The sequence below is a fragment of the Echinops telfairi genome, unplaced genomic scaffold (genome assembly GCF_000313985.2).
Source record: "Echinops telfairi isolate 266 unplaced genomic scaffold, ASM31398v2 ScPeMD7_2;HRSCAF=8, whole genome shotgun sequence".
Classification (NCBI taxonomy): Eukaryota; Metazoa; Chordata; class Mammalia; order Afrosoricida; family Tenrecidae; genus Echinops; species Echinops telfairi.
In genome coordinates, this window is record NW_022103898.1 from 75,776,554 (window position 1) to 75,789,256 (window position 12,703).

The window sequence follows — 12,703 nt, forward strand, 5'->3', positions numbered from 1 at the left end:
CAAGTGGCTGGGTTGGTTTAAACAGCTGACCTCTTAGTCAGCAGCCAAGCTACTTAACCATTGCTCCACTACTGAAGTGTCAGACGGTAGGAGAGGAGGCTTTAAATATGCCTTTGTTGACCAGGCAGAGCCTGTGTTTCAATCAAAGACGAAGGCCGGTTTCTCTTATTTCAGCCTAATAAATCAGAACTTCCTTGAAATGGAGCGTTAGAGGGCACTTGCCCCATCCCTTCCCAAAGCCCTTACTGCTCATTCTTGGGTGGAACAGAGATAGGAGGCTCTGAACGAGTGGGCAACGGGGGATTAGGGCAGATGTCTGAGATGCCAGGTTTGGGGGTGAAAGGCTGAAGGGCTGAAGAGCCCCAGGGGGAGGAGGAGAAGACACCTTTCCGGATTTGGGCTCTGCGCCCCTGAGATCTCCTCGGCGACCACCAGAGGACGCCCCGGAGCTCGAGTTCCCGGCGCGGCGCCAGAGCCTCCGCCGCAACCAGCCCAGGGTGCGGCGCCGCGATAAGAAACGAGTGCCGGGCGGCTGCCCGAGCTCTCTCGCCCCGGCGAGTGGACCGGCGGGCCTGGGGGCCCCCACCCTTGCTTCCTGTGGCAAAACGTTGCCTTTTCTCAACTCGATTGCTTAACCAGGAAACGCCCAGGAGTCGTCTCAACGTCGCTGTCCACAAAGCCCGGGTGCGCGGGCGGGAGGGTTCGGGCGCGCCGCTGAGGCTGGAGGAGCCTCGCACTCAGGCTCACGCGCGCCCCAGCCCCGCCCCGCGCACCCCCGAGACCGCCGGCTCCATGAGGACCCCTAGGCCGGCGCTGGGAGCCCGGCGCGGATCCGACCGCAAGCTGGCCTCGGCGGCAGAGCGGTAGACAGGTCAGCTCGGGCGCGGCGCGGGCCGAGCGGCAGGCGGGAGGCGTTGGCGTGCGCGCCGGTCCCCCGCATCCATTCCTTCCTCCCACCGCTTCCCGAGACAACCCCCCCAGGTCACCTCCGCGGGCGGGGAGGGGTCACCTCCGCCGGGCCACCCAATAGCACGGCCGTGATTCTCCGTTTTTCATGACTAGCTGGGTGGGGAGCCGCTCTCTGCAGCCCACCCTGGCCCAGGTGATGCTCTGGATGTTGGGCGAGGGGTGGGGGCGGGGATGCGCAAACCGGGGCGGGCGCGGCCTCCGGGGTATTAACGGCGCTATCCCACCCACGAGCGGCCGCGTCCAAACCGCCTCCTCAACTGTCTATTGTATCAAGATGCCGGGCCTCGGGTATGCAGACAGACCCAGTTGCTGCCGAGGGCCAGAAGAAAGGAGGCCGCGAGCCCGGCGGCCGGGCGCGAGAGGAAGTGGGCGGCGGTAACGAGTCACTGGGCACCCTCTCGTATTCCCGACGAGAGAGGCGCCCCGCAGAGCCCGCAGAGCCTCCCGCGCTGCGGGGGTCCCGGGGCGCGGTCCACGCCCGCGCTCTCACGCGTCCCCTTGTCCAGGATGCGGCTGGGCCGCCGGGCCCTCTGCGCGCTGGTCCTGCTGCTCGCCTGCGCCTCGCTGGGGCTGCTGTACGCTCGCTCCCGAACCTCCCCGGGCCTCCGGGCTCCGCTGGCGCTGTGGACACCCCCGCAAAGCGCCCTCAGGCCTCACCTACCTGATCTAGCTCCTGAGCCCCGCTATGCACACATCCCGGTTCGCATCAAGGAGCAAGTGGTGGGGTGAGTGTGGGAACCTTCCACTGAGCAGCTAGCTAGGGGTGGGGGTGGCTGTTTCTTTCAGCGTTGAGCGCTAGTGCCTGGTTTTAGGGAGTGTGGGGACGGGACCGAGAGTGGGCAAGGGTTCCAGCTGATGGGGCGGTGGGGGGGTGGGGGGGATGGCAGGCGGAAATCTATCTTGTCCCGAGGCCGGGAGGGTGTTCAGTTAGGGGAGGAGACTGGTGTGAGTCAAAAGGGGGATTCCACATGAGGTTTTGAACGGTCGGCAGGCGCCTCCTGTTTTGAACAGCCCAGTTAATTGGCCCTCTTCGCAGGCCCTGTAAAATCCAGACCTCGGGCACGTGGCATCCTCTCCGTGGGCCTCTGTCTTGGGAACCACGTGCGGAGCAGGGTTTACGGGGAACACATATTGGACGGGGCGTACTATGTAAACTCTGGGATGGACGAAGGGAGCTGGGGGGCTGCGAGTTGATGCCCCGCCCCCACCCCCACCCCACCCCTCCAGACTGCTCCCTTGGAACAACTGCAGCTGTGAGTCCAGTGAAGGGGGGATCCTGCTGCTCCCCTTCCAGAGGCAGGTCCGAGCCACTGACTACACCAAGGCCTTTGACCCCAAGGAGCTGAGGGCTGCCGTTGCCGCCAGAGAGCAGGAGTTCCAAGTCTTCCTTTCAAGGTGCAGACAGGCTGGGGGAGGCAGAGGAAGGCCTGTGAGGGGCATCTTCTAGCAGAGCCCCTGCCCTCTGACTCCCCTCTCTTCCTCTTCCTCCACTTGTCAGGAGGCAGTCCCCAGCTGACCAGCTACTCATCGCCCCTGCCAACTCCCCGCTACAGTACCCCCTGCAGGGGGTGGAGGTGCAGCCACTGGGGAGCATCTTGGTGCCAGGTGGTTGGAATGGGGTGTGGGACTCTTGATGAGAAGGGGGCTTGGAGGTCAGAAGGGGTCTCGGGAGGTGGAAGGTGGGAGCAGAGGGGTGCTAGGACTATCAGGAATTGTGAAAGACATACGCCTCCCACTAGGTAACTAAAGGTTGGCAGCTCAAACCTACCCAGCGGTGCCTGGGGAGAAAGGCCTGGCAATCTGCTGCCATAAAGATTTTAAAAAACGAAAACGAAACAAATCTGCTGCCTTCTGGTCAATTCCAACTCTGACTCTAAAACCAAACTCACTGCCATCTAGTGGGGGCCGACTCACAGTGACCCTGTAGGAGAGGGTAGAACTAACTGCCCCCTGTGGGTTTCTGAGACCGGAACTCCTTACTGGAGTAGAAAGCCCTGTCTTCTCTCCGGGAACAAGCTGGTGGTTTCAAACGTGGGACCTTGCAGTTAGCAGCCCAACATGTAGCCATTATGCCACCAGGGCTCCTGGTGTAAAACTGCCTTAGTAAAACTGCCCCAAACTATCATCTTTTAAAAAAAATCATTTTATTAGGAGCTCATACAGCTCTTATCACAATCCAGTTATCCATTGTGTCAAGCACATTTGTACATATGTTGGCATCATCCTTTTCGAAACATTTTCTTTCTACCTGAGTCCTTGGTATCAGCTCATTTCCCACCTCCCCAATCCTTCCTCATGAGCCCTTGATAATTTATTTAAATTTTTTTCATGTCCCAACCCATAAAGTAGTCAAAAGTTGGTCACTGTAGGCCAAGACAGCCAATGTGCCCAGCTGAGCCTCAGCAGGAGGAAAGGTGGAAAGTGCTGGGTTGTGTGTGCTGAGCCAGGGGAGAGAGAGGGAGGGAGAACTCCACCTTTCTGTGACTTTACTCTCCATTCTTCTCCCAGGGCTAAGCCTGCTGGCAGCTTCAGGGCTGGCCTTATATCAGGTGAGAGGCAACTGGAGGGTGGGGAAACCAGGTAGGCAGTGAGGGCGCTGGGGAAGAGGGCCAAGGGAGGCATGGGAGGGCCAGGGAGACATGAGGTGGGTGTGGGGCCTAACCCTGTACTCTCCAACCACCCCACCCCCTGCCCCACCCAGGTGAACCTGACTGCCTCCTTGGGCACTTGGGATGTGGCAGGGGTAGTGGCAGGAGTGACTCTCACTGGAGAGGGGCAGCCTGAGCTCACAATCACTAGTCCAGGGCTGGACCAGCTCAACCGGCAGCTGCAGCTGGTCACTTACAGCAGCCGAAGTTACCAGACCAACACCGCAGACACAGGTGTGAGGCCAGGGCGGAGGGAGGAGCAGGGTGGGTGGGCAGAGAAGATCCAGAAAGGTTGGGGCTGGGGCAGGGGTGGGGCAAGTGGCAGAGGATGTGGGAGGCACTGGGGCAGTAGCCAGAGCTGCCAAGCCACACAATGGGCATTTCAGCTACACCAGCAGAGCCCAGAGAGAAGGAGCCTTTGTTCATCTGGGGCCAGAGCAGGCCAGGGGAAACTTAAGCCTTGGGTGGGTCCCCCTCCAGGCCAACCATGAGGGCCCCAGGAAGTGACCTGGCCCAGAACCGAAAGCCCCAGGCTCTAGTCCCAGGCCACCACTTTCTGGAGGACAAAGGTGTTACCTTTCTGAGCTCCTCCTGTGGCACAGAGGGCGTACCACAGCTGCCTGCTGCTCTCCAAAGCTTGCCACACCAAGCCTGTTCCCATCCCAGGGCCTTTGCACTTGCTGTCCCTTCCATCTGGAATGTTCTCCCTCCAGATTTTGGCATGGCTAGCCGGCTCTTCCTTGTCATTTAGATCTCAGCTCCAATGTCTTCTCTTCCCTATCACATTACCTGCCTTATTTTCTATTCAATAGTTATCAGTCTGTGACTTTTGTTTACTTAGCCTAGAACCAGACTGGCGGGCTGCCTATCCCAGTACTCTTGCTTCCATAGCTGCATAAATTCCATAGCGGTGGACAAATTGGCCAACTTCTTAGTAGGACTCTCCTTAGCAGGGCAATGGTGAGGATTCAGTGAATGGATATATTTAAGGTATACATCAAAAAGTGCCTGACCCAGTCAACATTAAGTAAAGGTGTTGGGATTTTGTTTTGTTTTGAATCAGTTTCAACTTTTTTATTCTTCCTCCCACCCATGACAATGTCAGCTCTGTGGAGACAGGACTGTGTGCTCTTGCCCACCCAACCTAGGAAGCAGAACACACAGTCGGCTGAAGAAAGAATGGGGGACTGCCCAGGGCATGCTGCCCCAAACTAAAGCCACTGGGAGCAGCCCCCCATAACATCTCCTTTCTACACAGTCCACTTCTCCACGGAAGGCCATGAGGCTGTCTTCTCCATCCGCATCAGACATGCCCCCAACCCTCGGCTGTACCCTCCCGGGGGGGCTCCATCTCAAAAAGGTGAGGCTGGTGGCTGATGGGGGTGGGGAGGGGCAGGCACCTGGATCTGCCTGTGGCAGGCAAGTTGGGGGCAGAGGCCCTAGGAGGGAGCTGTCTTCTTTACCTCCTCAGTCACTCTCTCTTTTTAAAATCATTTTATTGGGGGCTCTGACAGGACCCTCCTCACTCTTGACCCTCCTTATCTACACCCACGTCCTGGGTGCCCCCTTCTAGCCCAGTACAACATCAGTGCCCTGGTCACTATCGCCACCAAGACCTTCCTTCGTTACAACCGGCTGAAGGAGCTCATTGCCAGTATCCGCCGCTTCTACCCTACGGTCACCATCATCATCGCGGATGACAGCGAAAAGCCAGAGCGCATTAGTGGTCCCCACGTGGAGCACTATATCATGCCCTTCCGCAAGGTGTGAACCCAGGCTGGGCCGCCTGGCCTACAGGTTCCTGGAGTGTCAGCGCATGGCCTGTCTGGTTTGCAGCTGCCTTTCAGATGGTTGCCACTAGCGCGGGGGTGGGGGGGTGGGGGGGGAAGGGGGGTAGGGACGGGGCGAGAATAGCCACTGTGTCGCTGCGTGCACGAATGAACGAATGCATTCCGGGCCAGTCAGCCCCCAGAACACTGACTCCGAGGCCCTGAGAGTGTTTGGGGTTTGCTTTGGCTTTGAACCCAACGTCCAATCCATTCCCTTGCTGTCTAGGGGATGCTACTCAGAGCAACCCTACAGGCCACCCCCCTGGGGGTTCTGGGGCTGTAAGTAACTCTTTGAGCCAACTGGAGAGGCCAGTCTTTGTTGTCCCCCCTCCCCCCGACCCCCGCCGGAGCAGCTGGCGGTTTCGAACTGCCGATCTTGCACTTAGCAGCCCAACGTAAGCACTGCGCCAGCCACTGGGGCTCGTTGGTAAAGGGTCACAGGCTGTCAAACCAGCCAGAGTCGGAGGACGAAAAGGGACAGGAGGCAGAGCAGGTCTTATCTCGGGAGCCTGCTCCATCTGACCCTTCCTGTGTTGTACCCCCCTCCCTCAGGGCTGGTTCGCAGGCCGGAACCTGGCTGTGTCCCAAGTGACCACCAAGTATGTGCTGTGGGTGGACGATGACTTCATCTTCACGAGGCGGACACGGCTGGAGAGGCTCGTAGAAGTTCTGGAGAGGACGCCGCTGGACCTGGTGGGCAGGGACGCCAGGGGTGGAGGGGCGGGGCGGGTGGCAGAGAGGGTTGGAGGAGAAAAGAGGAAGCCAGGGTTGTGGGGGGAAGCATGGAGAGGGATCTGAAGGGGCCCCCAGCAGAGAGAGGGGTCTCCGAGAGGGAGAGGAAGGGGCGAGAGAAGGTGGTAAGGGAGCGAGGGGCACCTGCTTCCCGTGTCAACACGAGCCCCGTTTCCACTCCCCGCAGGTGGGGGGTGCGGTGCGTGAAATCTCTGGCTTCACTACCACGTACCAGCATCGGCTGAGCGTGGAGGCTGGCCCGCCGGGCCTCGGGAACTGCCTCCGCCAGCGGCGCGGCTTCCACCACGAGCTCCCGGGCTTCCCGGGCTGCGTGGTCACCGACGGCGTCGTCAACTTCTTCCTGGCGCGCACCGACAAGGTGCGCGAGGTGGGCTTCGACCCGCGCCTCAGCAGTGTGGCGCATCTGGGTGAGTAGCGCCCCATCCCAGTGGCAGGACCTGGCAGAGACCCCCACCCTGATTCCGCAGGGTGCTGGACTGGGGTCTCTCTTCCTGGCGCCCCCTCCGCGGGACCCCTGATTGCTGCTGGGTGCAGTGATAATGCTCCTACACCCTCCCAGCCTATCTGCCCATAAACCTCCACTCCTAGACCACTGGGGGGAGGGGGGAGGCGGTCCTCCCCAGACTGTTCCGGCAGAGGCCCCTGGCTCAGACCACACTTGGAGCAGCCTGTGAGGCCTTCATTGGGCCTCCAGACAGAAGTGGTGGGTTTTCCTGTTTTCAAAATGCAAGGCAAGATATGTAACACCAAGATCCAGAGGGGTTTACTGACATGATTTCTTAGCCAGGAAGTCTTTGGGAGCCCACCTCTGCCTCTCAGTTCTCCCTTGGCCTGCTGCATGCTCAGGGCCTTGCTCTGCGCCCCTCCCCACCTCCAGAATTCTTCCTGGATGGCCTTGGCACTCTCCGCGTGGGCTCCTGCTCTGACGTCATCGTGGATCATGCATCCAAGCTGAAGCTTCCTTGGGTGTCAAGGGAAGCCAGTGCGGGGACTTATGCCCAATATCGTTACCCGGGGCCACGGGATGAAAGCCACGTAGCCAAACACCGCCTGCTCTTCTTCAAACACCGGCTCCAATGCATGACCATAGATTGATGGCCACCCAGAGCCTTGGCCCTGCCAGGACTTCCCAGCAACACCCCCCACCCAGTGACCACTCTCCAATGACTGCCTCTGGCCTCCCGGCTCCTCAGCCCTCCTCAGCAGAGCCTGATCCCAAGTAAGGGCTTGTCCTGGTGACACTCCTCCTTTGCTTGAGTGCCCAGTGTGGGCACGATGGAGCCAGACTCTTCCACAGTGCCGGGTTGCCCCCACCCTACCATATAGGGCAGGAAAGGGAGGGGGACAGGTTTTGCTTCCCAAGTGCCAAAGAGCCCAGGGGGACTCTAAGAACTAAAGTAGAAACCCTTGCCGCTCCTCTCCTTGGGTATAGGGCCCCTCCCCACAGATGTAATCCCAGGACTATGTCCCCAACTCCCATTTCTGGATCCGGGACTCTGATCACTGCCTTCAGCCCCACCCTGATGGAGTGAACTGAGGAGGGAGCGGGCTGGTGACCACCTGGTACAAACCATTCTCCATGGTGTCTTTTACGATGCTGTGGGAATAGAGGAAGAATCCCAGCCTCACTTCACGGGTTCCAGAGGCCCCACGCTTTGTTTTATTAGCCACACTAGTTATGGGGGCTTAGGAGCATAGTCCACCCACCCCCCATGACCCCACATTGTTGGAGCTGTCCACTCTCCAAGTGACCGGATCAGACCCACACTGTGCAATTTTTTGGACCAGTGAGTTCCTGGAAAAGATAGGGGATATGTCAGAGTAGATCAGGAGAAACTGGGCAGCCCCCACCCCTGCCCGAGATTTGGCAGTTCTCTGAGGGCCACTACCACCACACCCACCACCACACCCTGGGCCCTTAGTTCCTCAGCTCTTTGCCCACAGTGAGGCTTCACCTCCCCAGCCTGGTCTTAAAATGGCCTAGTCATTTCAGCCCCACTCGTTCCCCCTTGATCTTCTTTTCCTGAGTGCCCTCCTCAGCTCCTTCTGCCTGGGGCCTCAGCCACGACCCACATCTCACATGCTAGAGCCCAGTCCCTCCTGTTCTCCCCTCCCCTCACCAGTCTCTCCAGGGCGTGAGCAGCAGCATCCTGGACACTCACAAACAGCTGACCTGGGGTGACTGTGTCCAGGAGTCCAGCCCAGGTCAGAGTCCCCAGCACCGAGGCTACATGGGGAAGGGATCAGGCTCTCAGGTCCCAAGTCCACACCGTGTCCTATTACCCCTCCGTTCCCTAAGTGTCCAGTCATTCCCAGGCCTGAGGTTCCTCCATGCGACCACTCATCTCACCGTTACACTGAGCCAGGAGAAGGTGGATCCCCGCATCTCGACAGCGGCAGGCCAGCTGTGGAGATGGGGGTGGGGGTAGCTCTGAAGTCAGGGATTTGAGTGGAACAACATGGGGCTTTTTCTCCAACCTCCTCTCTCTCTCACCTGTACCACTTCTCTGGCCCCAGCAGCATCTGCAAAGGTCACCCCGCTGCAGTCAAGGACCACCACTCGGACAGGCTCAGCAACTAGGGTGGGGAGGAAGGCAGGAGGATGGAGATCTTGTGAGGGTCAGTCTCAAATCTCCCTTCTTGTCATCCCATCTCACCTGCATCAGGAGGCTTTGGAGTCTCCTGTGGGGAAAAAGGGGCAGTCAGTGGGCACCAAGGGAGACGTGAGCCCAAGCCCCGCTCCCCACCCCAGCCCCGAGCACCTCCTGCCTCCCAGGCCTAATGGAGCCCCTCTCTTGATTGGAGGCCCTTACCTTGCCCCTCTCGCCAAGCCCCAGATGCCACTCTAGAACACGGCGGAACTGACCCCGGGTTCCAAAGTAGAGTGGTGTGGGATAGCTGAGGACACAGAGCCCAGGAACCTGGAGGAGCTAAGGGGCCAAGGGTCAGAGTATCATTCCAATCCCATTGATTGAATGGACTCTTCCCTTCCTTCCTCCACTCGGTGGTAGCCCACCCACCTTGCGGCTCTCCCTGAGCGGCCTGTAGAGCTCTGTTCCTTCAGCGAGTCCAAGTGCCAGGCACTGCACCCTGAGCAGGGAGCTGGGGGTCATATCCCCCAGCCTGGTCCAGCTGGGGAAATCACCCAGAGCATCACCTCCCCACCCCCCTCCATCCAGCTCCCACCTCTGGGTTCGGCAGACCACAGTCATCATGGAGAAGACCACGCCCACAGCCAGACCCAGGTCCACACTCAGGGTCACGACAGCAACCCATGTGACCATCCACACAGCCTGGGGGACACGGAAGGGGATAGTGGCCAGAGAGAAGGGCCCAAGGCTGTACTGTCAGGGAAAGGCATCTTGGAGAATGATTGCCAGGGCAGGGGTGAAAGAGTGCCAGGAAGAATGGCTAGAACTGGCCCAACATGCTGAGCTCAGTGCTAGCTGGCGGGTTATGAAGAGTCAAGACTAAGGGCATTCAGTCAACCCCACCCTTCAATTTATCTCTGGGGAAAAGGTACCGAGAGGCATGTGTATTGCAACAGCGGGGAGGTGAAGGATGGGATGAGGGTGATGGGGCTTGCAAAACTGAGGATCAGGGTAAGTGGGTTGATCTAGGGCCGAAGCAGGGGATGCTGGGAAGATGGAAGGGGGTGGGTGGTGGGAGAGTAGGGCTGCCACTTCTCACAAAGTCCACTCGACTGATCCGCCATAACTGTGGGAGCTCCTGCATCTGGAAGAACATCTGGCGCATGCTGGAGATGTTGATGCATGCCAGGACAGCCTGGGGGCAGAAGAGGGAGGCTGACTCCCCCAGGGCCCTGGTCCGCAGCCCACCCGCCCAGCTGCCCGCCCATGCCTCCTCTGCCCCTTACCTTGGGTAAGTAGTAGAAGAAGGGCCCCAGCCACAGCAAGACCAACAGGACCACCCCGCAGGAGAAGAGGCCGGCCAGCTGCAGGCAGCGGGGCGAGAAGGAAGGCTCTGCCTCTGTCTGCCTCTCCAGCTCCCAAGGAAGTCTCCCTTCCACACCACTCCTTACATCCTTCTAGACCTCGCTGCGCCCATCCACCATTCTCCTCCCCCCACCCAAACACCTGTCATGGCCAGAAAGCCCCTAGTCAGCAGTTCTCAACCTGTGGGTCACGACCCCTTTGGGGGTCAAATGACCCTTTCACAGGAGTCACCCGATTCCTAACAGTAGCAAAATGACAGTGATGAAGTAGCAACAAAAATAATTTTATGGTTGGAGTGGTCACTACCACATGAACTGTATGAAAGGGTCATGGCATTAGGAAGGTTGAGAACCACTGCCCTAGATGTAGTTCACCTTCTCCATCTTGAAAGCCACGCCTGGATCACCCCGGGACACAGTTCTAACACAGTTGCCACGGATCAGAATCAACTTGCCGCAGCAGGAGACCCCAACGGCAACCTAACACATGCTTTAGCACTCCCAGAAAGAAAGGAACACCAAAAAATATTCAGGAGGGTAGGGTGAGGGGTTTGATGTGATATTTCTTTTCAAAACTTTGTCAAAAATGCTCCTCCTCATGAGAGAGGGAAGAAAAAAGAGGGATCCTTGTCTCTGAATGTGTTTAACAGTTGGCAGTGTTGCTATCTTAAATACAGATGGGTCCGCACGATCTCACTCAGGGCTTCCAGTCGGGGTTATCATTGCTGTCAGCTGCTGGGGAGCTGGTTCTTGCGGAGTGAAGGGTTGAACCGCGCCTTAGGGTTTTCAAGGCTGAGAACTTTCAAACGCAGATTGCCAACTGTCTTCCAAGCCACCAGCTGCACTGGTAGGTTTGACCTTCCAACTTTTCAGCAAGGAGCCTTCGTGGCAGAGCAATTAAGCACCGTGGCTGAGCACTGAAAGATGGGTGTTTCAAGGCCACCCAACAGCTCTACAGGAAAAACACTTGGCAAAAGCCCGATGGAGCAGTTGGACCCTGTCACTGGGGCTGCTATAAGTTGAGCTGAAATGGACTTGAAGGCGCTGTGACCACAAGGAGCACTGGTGGCGTAGTGGCTATGCATTGGGTTACTAACTGCAAGGTCAGCAGTTTGAAAACACCAGCTGCTCTGTGGGACAAAGGCAGGGTTTTCTACCCCTGTCAAGAGTTACAGTCGTCTTGGAAACCCACAGGGGCAGCTCTACCCTGCCCTATAGCGGTCACTGAGTCAGCATCAACTTGATGGCAATGAGTTTGCTTTGGTTTGAACAACAATGCCAACAACACCGAGTACTTGTACCGCCCAGGGACGCCAGATTAGAGGCTGTTATAGGCAGTAAAGTGGGCTCTGGCCCATAATGACCCTACACGATCCTACAGAGCTACCCTATAGGGTTTTCTAGGTTGCCATCTTTATGGGAGCAGATCATCAGGTGGGAACTTAGTTGGTCTTATTGTTACATTACCTCTGACCCTGCCTACCCAGATAATCCACCTCCCTCCCCCAATCCCAGCCTCCTCTATCCAGATGCTCCTTGGGTATCCATTTCTCCTCCGAGGGCTGGATGCCCCAGCCTTTCCCTCATTCCAAGGTGCCCTCTTACCTGTGTATTGCCCCCAGCGTCCACTAGTAGGCTGGTCGTGGCCAGTGTGGCCGAGTTGGGAAAGCAAGAGAAGAGGGAGGAGATGAGGTTGGAGACACCATGCGCCAAGAGTTCCTGCAGGGATGCAGTGAGGGGAGGGAGGTCAGACCAGGGCTGGTCTCTCAAGTGTGGCTGGGCTCCCCAGTCAGAGTCACACCTGGTTGGAGTCAATTGTATAGCTGTACTTATCCGCATAGATGGAGGCCAGAGAGGCCGACACAGCGAAAGTCACCAGGGCAATGGGCAGCGAGTCGGCCAGAATCCCAGGCAGCTCAGTCAGGCTGGGAAGGAGAGGGTGAGGGAATCTGGAGAGGAAGGGGTCTGTGGTGAGGCAAGGCCAGAGAGGAGAGGGGCAGGATGAGAGGAGGTGCTGGGTAGGAAAGGCCTTGGGTTGCCAGACAAGGTGTGGGAGGAGCACATGAGCCTCTTCTCATTCTCTTACCCTGCAGGGAGCACCCCCACTATCTGGATGTTGTATCTTGTGTCCAGAGAAGAGGTGAAGCAAAGCACTGAGGCCAGGAGCACCTGAGGAAGAGAGACAAGCAGGGATGTGGGTGGCAACCTTGAGGGGCTCATCATGCAAACTCACTACCATGAACTGGGCAGGACTCATAGTGACCCCATAGGACAGGGTAGAGCTGCTGCTGTGAGTTTCCATCTTTCTCCTTTGGTGCAGCTGGTGGTTTTGAACGGCTGTCCTGGGGATTAGTAGCCCAATGTGAATCCCCTATGCCACTAGGCCTCTGTGGTTCAGCATGAGAAGGGACCAAAAATACACTAGGAGGTGATCAGGGGCACATGACTGAGGGAGCTGAGGTGTGTCTGCTCAGGAGCTGACAGCAGACTTGCAGATACAGGGATGAGAAAGAACAAGGGCAGGAGAACGCTATTCTCAGGAGCAAGGC

The 12,703-nt window shown here is 58.1% G+C and overlaps 2 protein-coding genes across 2 annotated transcripts; one reads left to right on the top strand and one right to left on the bottom strand.

Moving 5' to 3' along the window:
* The first annotated feature begins 1,191 nt into the window (after positions 1 to 1,191).
* On the top strand, positions 1,192 to 7,827 carry B4GALNT1 (beta-1,4-N-acetyl-galactosaminyltransferase 1). The gene is made up of 10 exons (XM_004700814.2): positions 1,192 to 1,694; positions 2,197 to 2,364; positions 2,468 to 2,574; positions 3,478 to 3,518; positions 3,671 to 3,851; positions 4,876 to 4,977; positions 5,191 to 5,381; positions 5,999 to 6,139; positions 6,366 to 6,606; positions 7,077 to 7,827. The coding sequence occupies exons 1-10, from the start codon at positions 1,477 to 1,479 to the stop codon at positions 7,292 to 7,294; spliced, it is 1,608 nt and encodes a 535-aa protein (XP_004700871.1). The 5' UTR covers positions 1,192 to 1,476; the 3' UTR covers positions 7,295 to 7,827.
* Positions 7,828 to 7,836: 9 nt separating this feature from the next.
* LOC101655635 (solute carrier family 26 member 10) lies at positions 7,837 to 12,374 on the bottom strand. The gene is made up of 13 exons (XM_004700815.2): positions 12,241 to 12,374; positions 11,956 to 12,103; positions 11,760 to 11,873; positions 10,077 to 10,154; positions 9,890 to 9,985; positions 9,386 to 9,492; positions 9,220 to 9,289; positions 9,013 to 9,129; positions 8,857 to 8,881; positions 8,694 to 8,776; positions 8,550 to 8,604; positions 8,320 to 8,426; positions 7,837 to 7,994 (listed from the first exon to the last, which is right to left on the bottom strand). Exons 1-13 carry the CDS (start codon positions 12,372 to 12,374, stop codon positions 7,956 to 7,958), a joined length of 1,173 nt encoding a protein of 390 aa, XP_004700872.2. The 3' UTR covers positions 7,837 to 7,955.
* Positions 12,375 to 12,703: the final 329 nt, after the last annotated feature.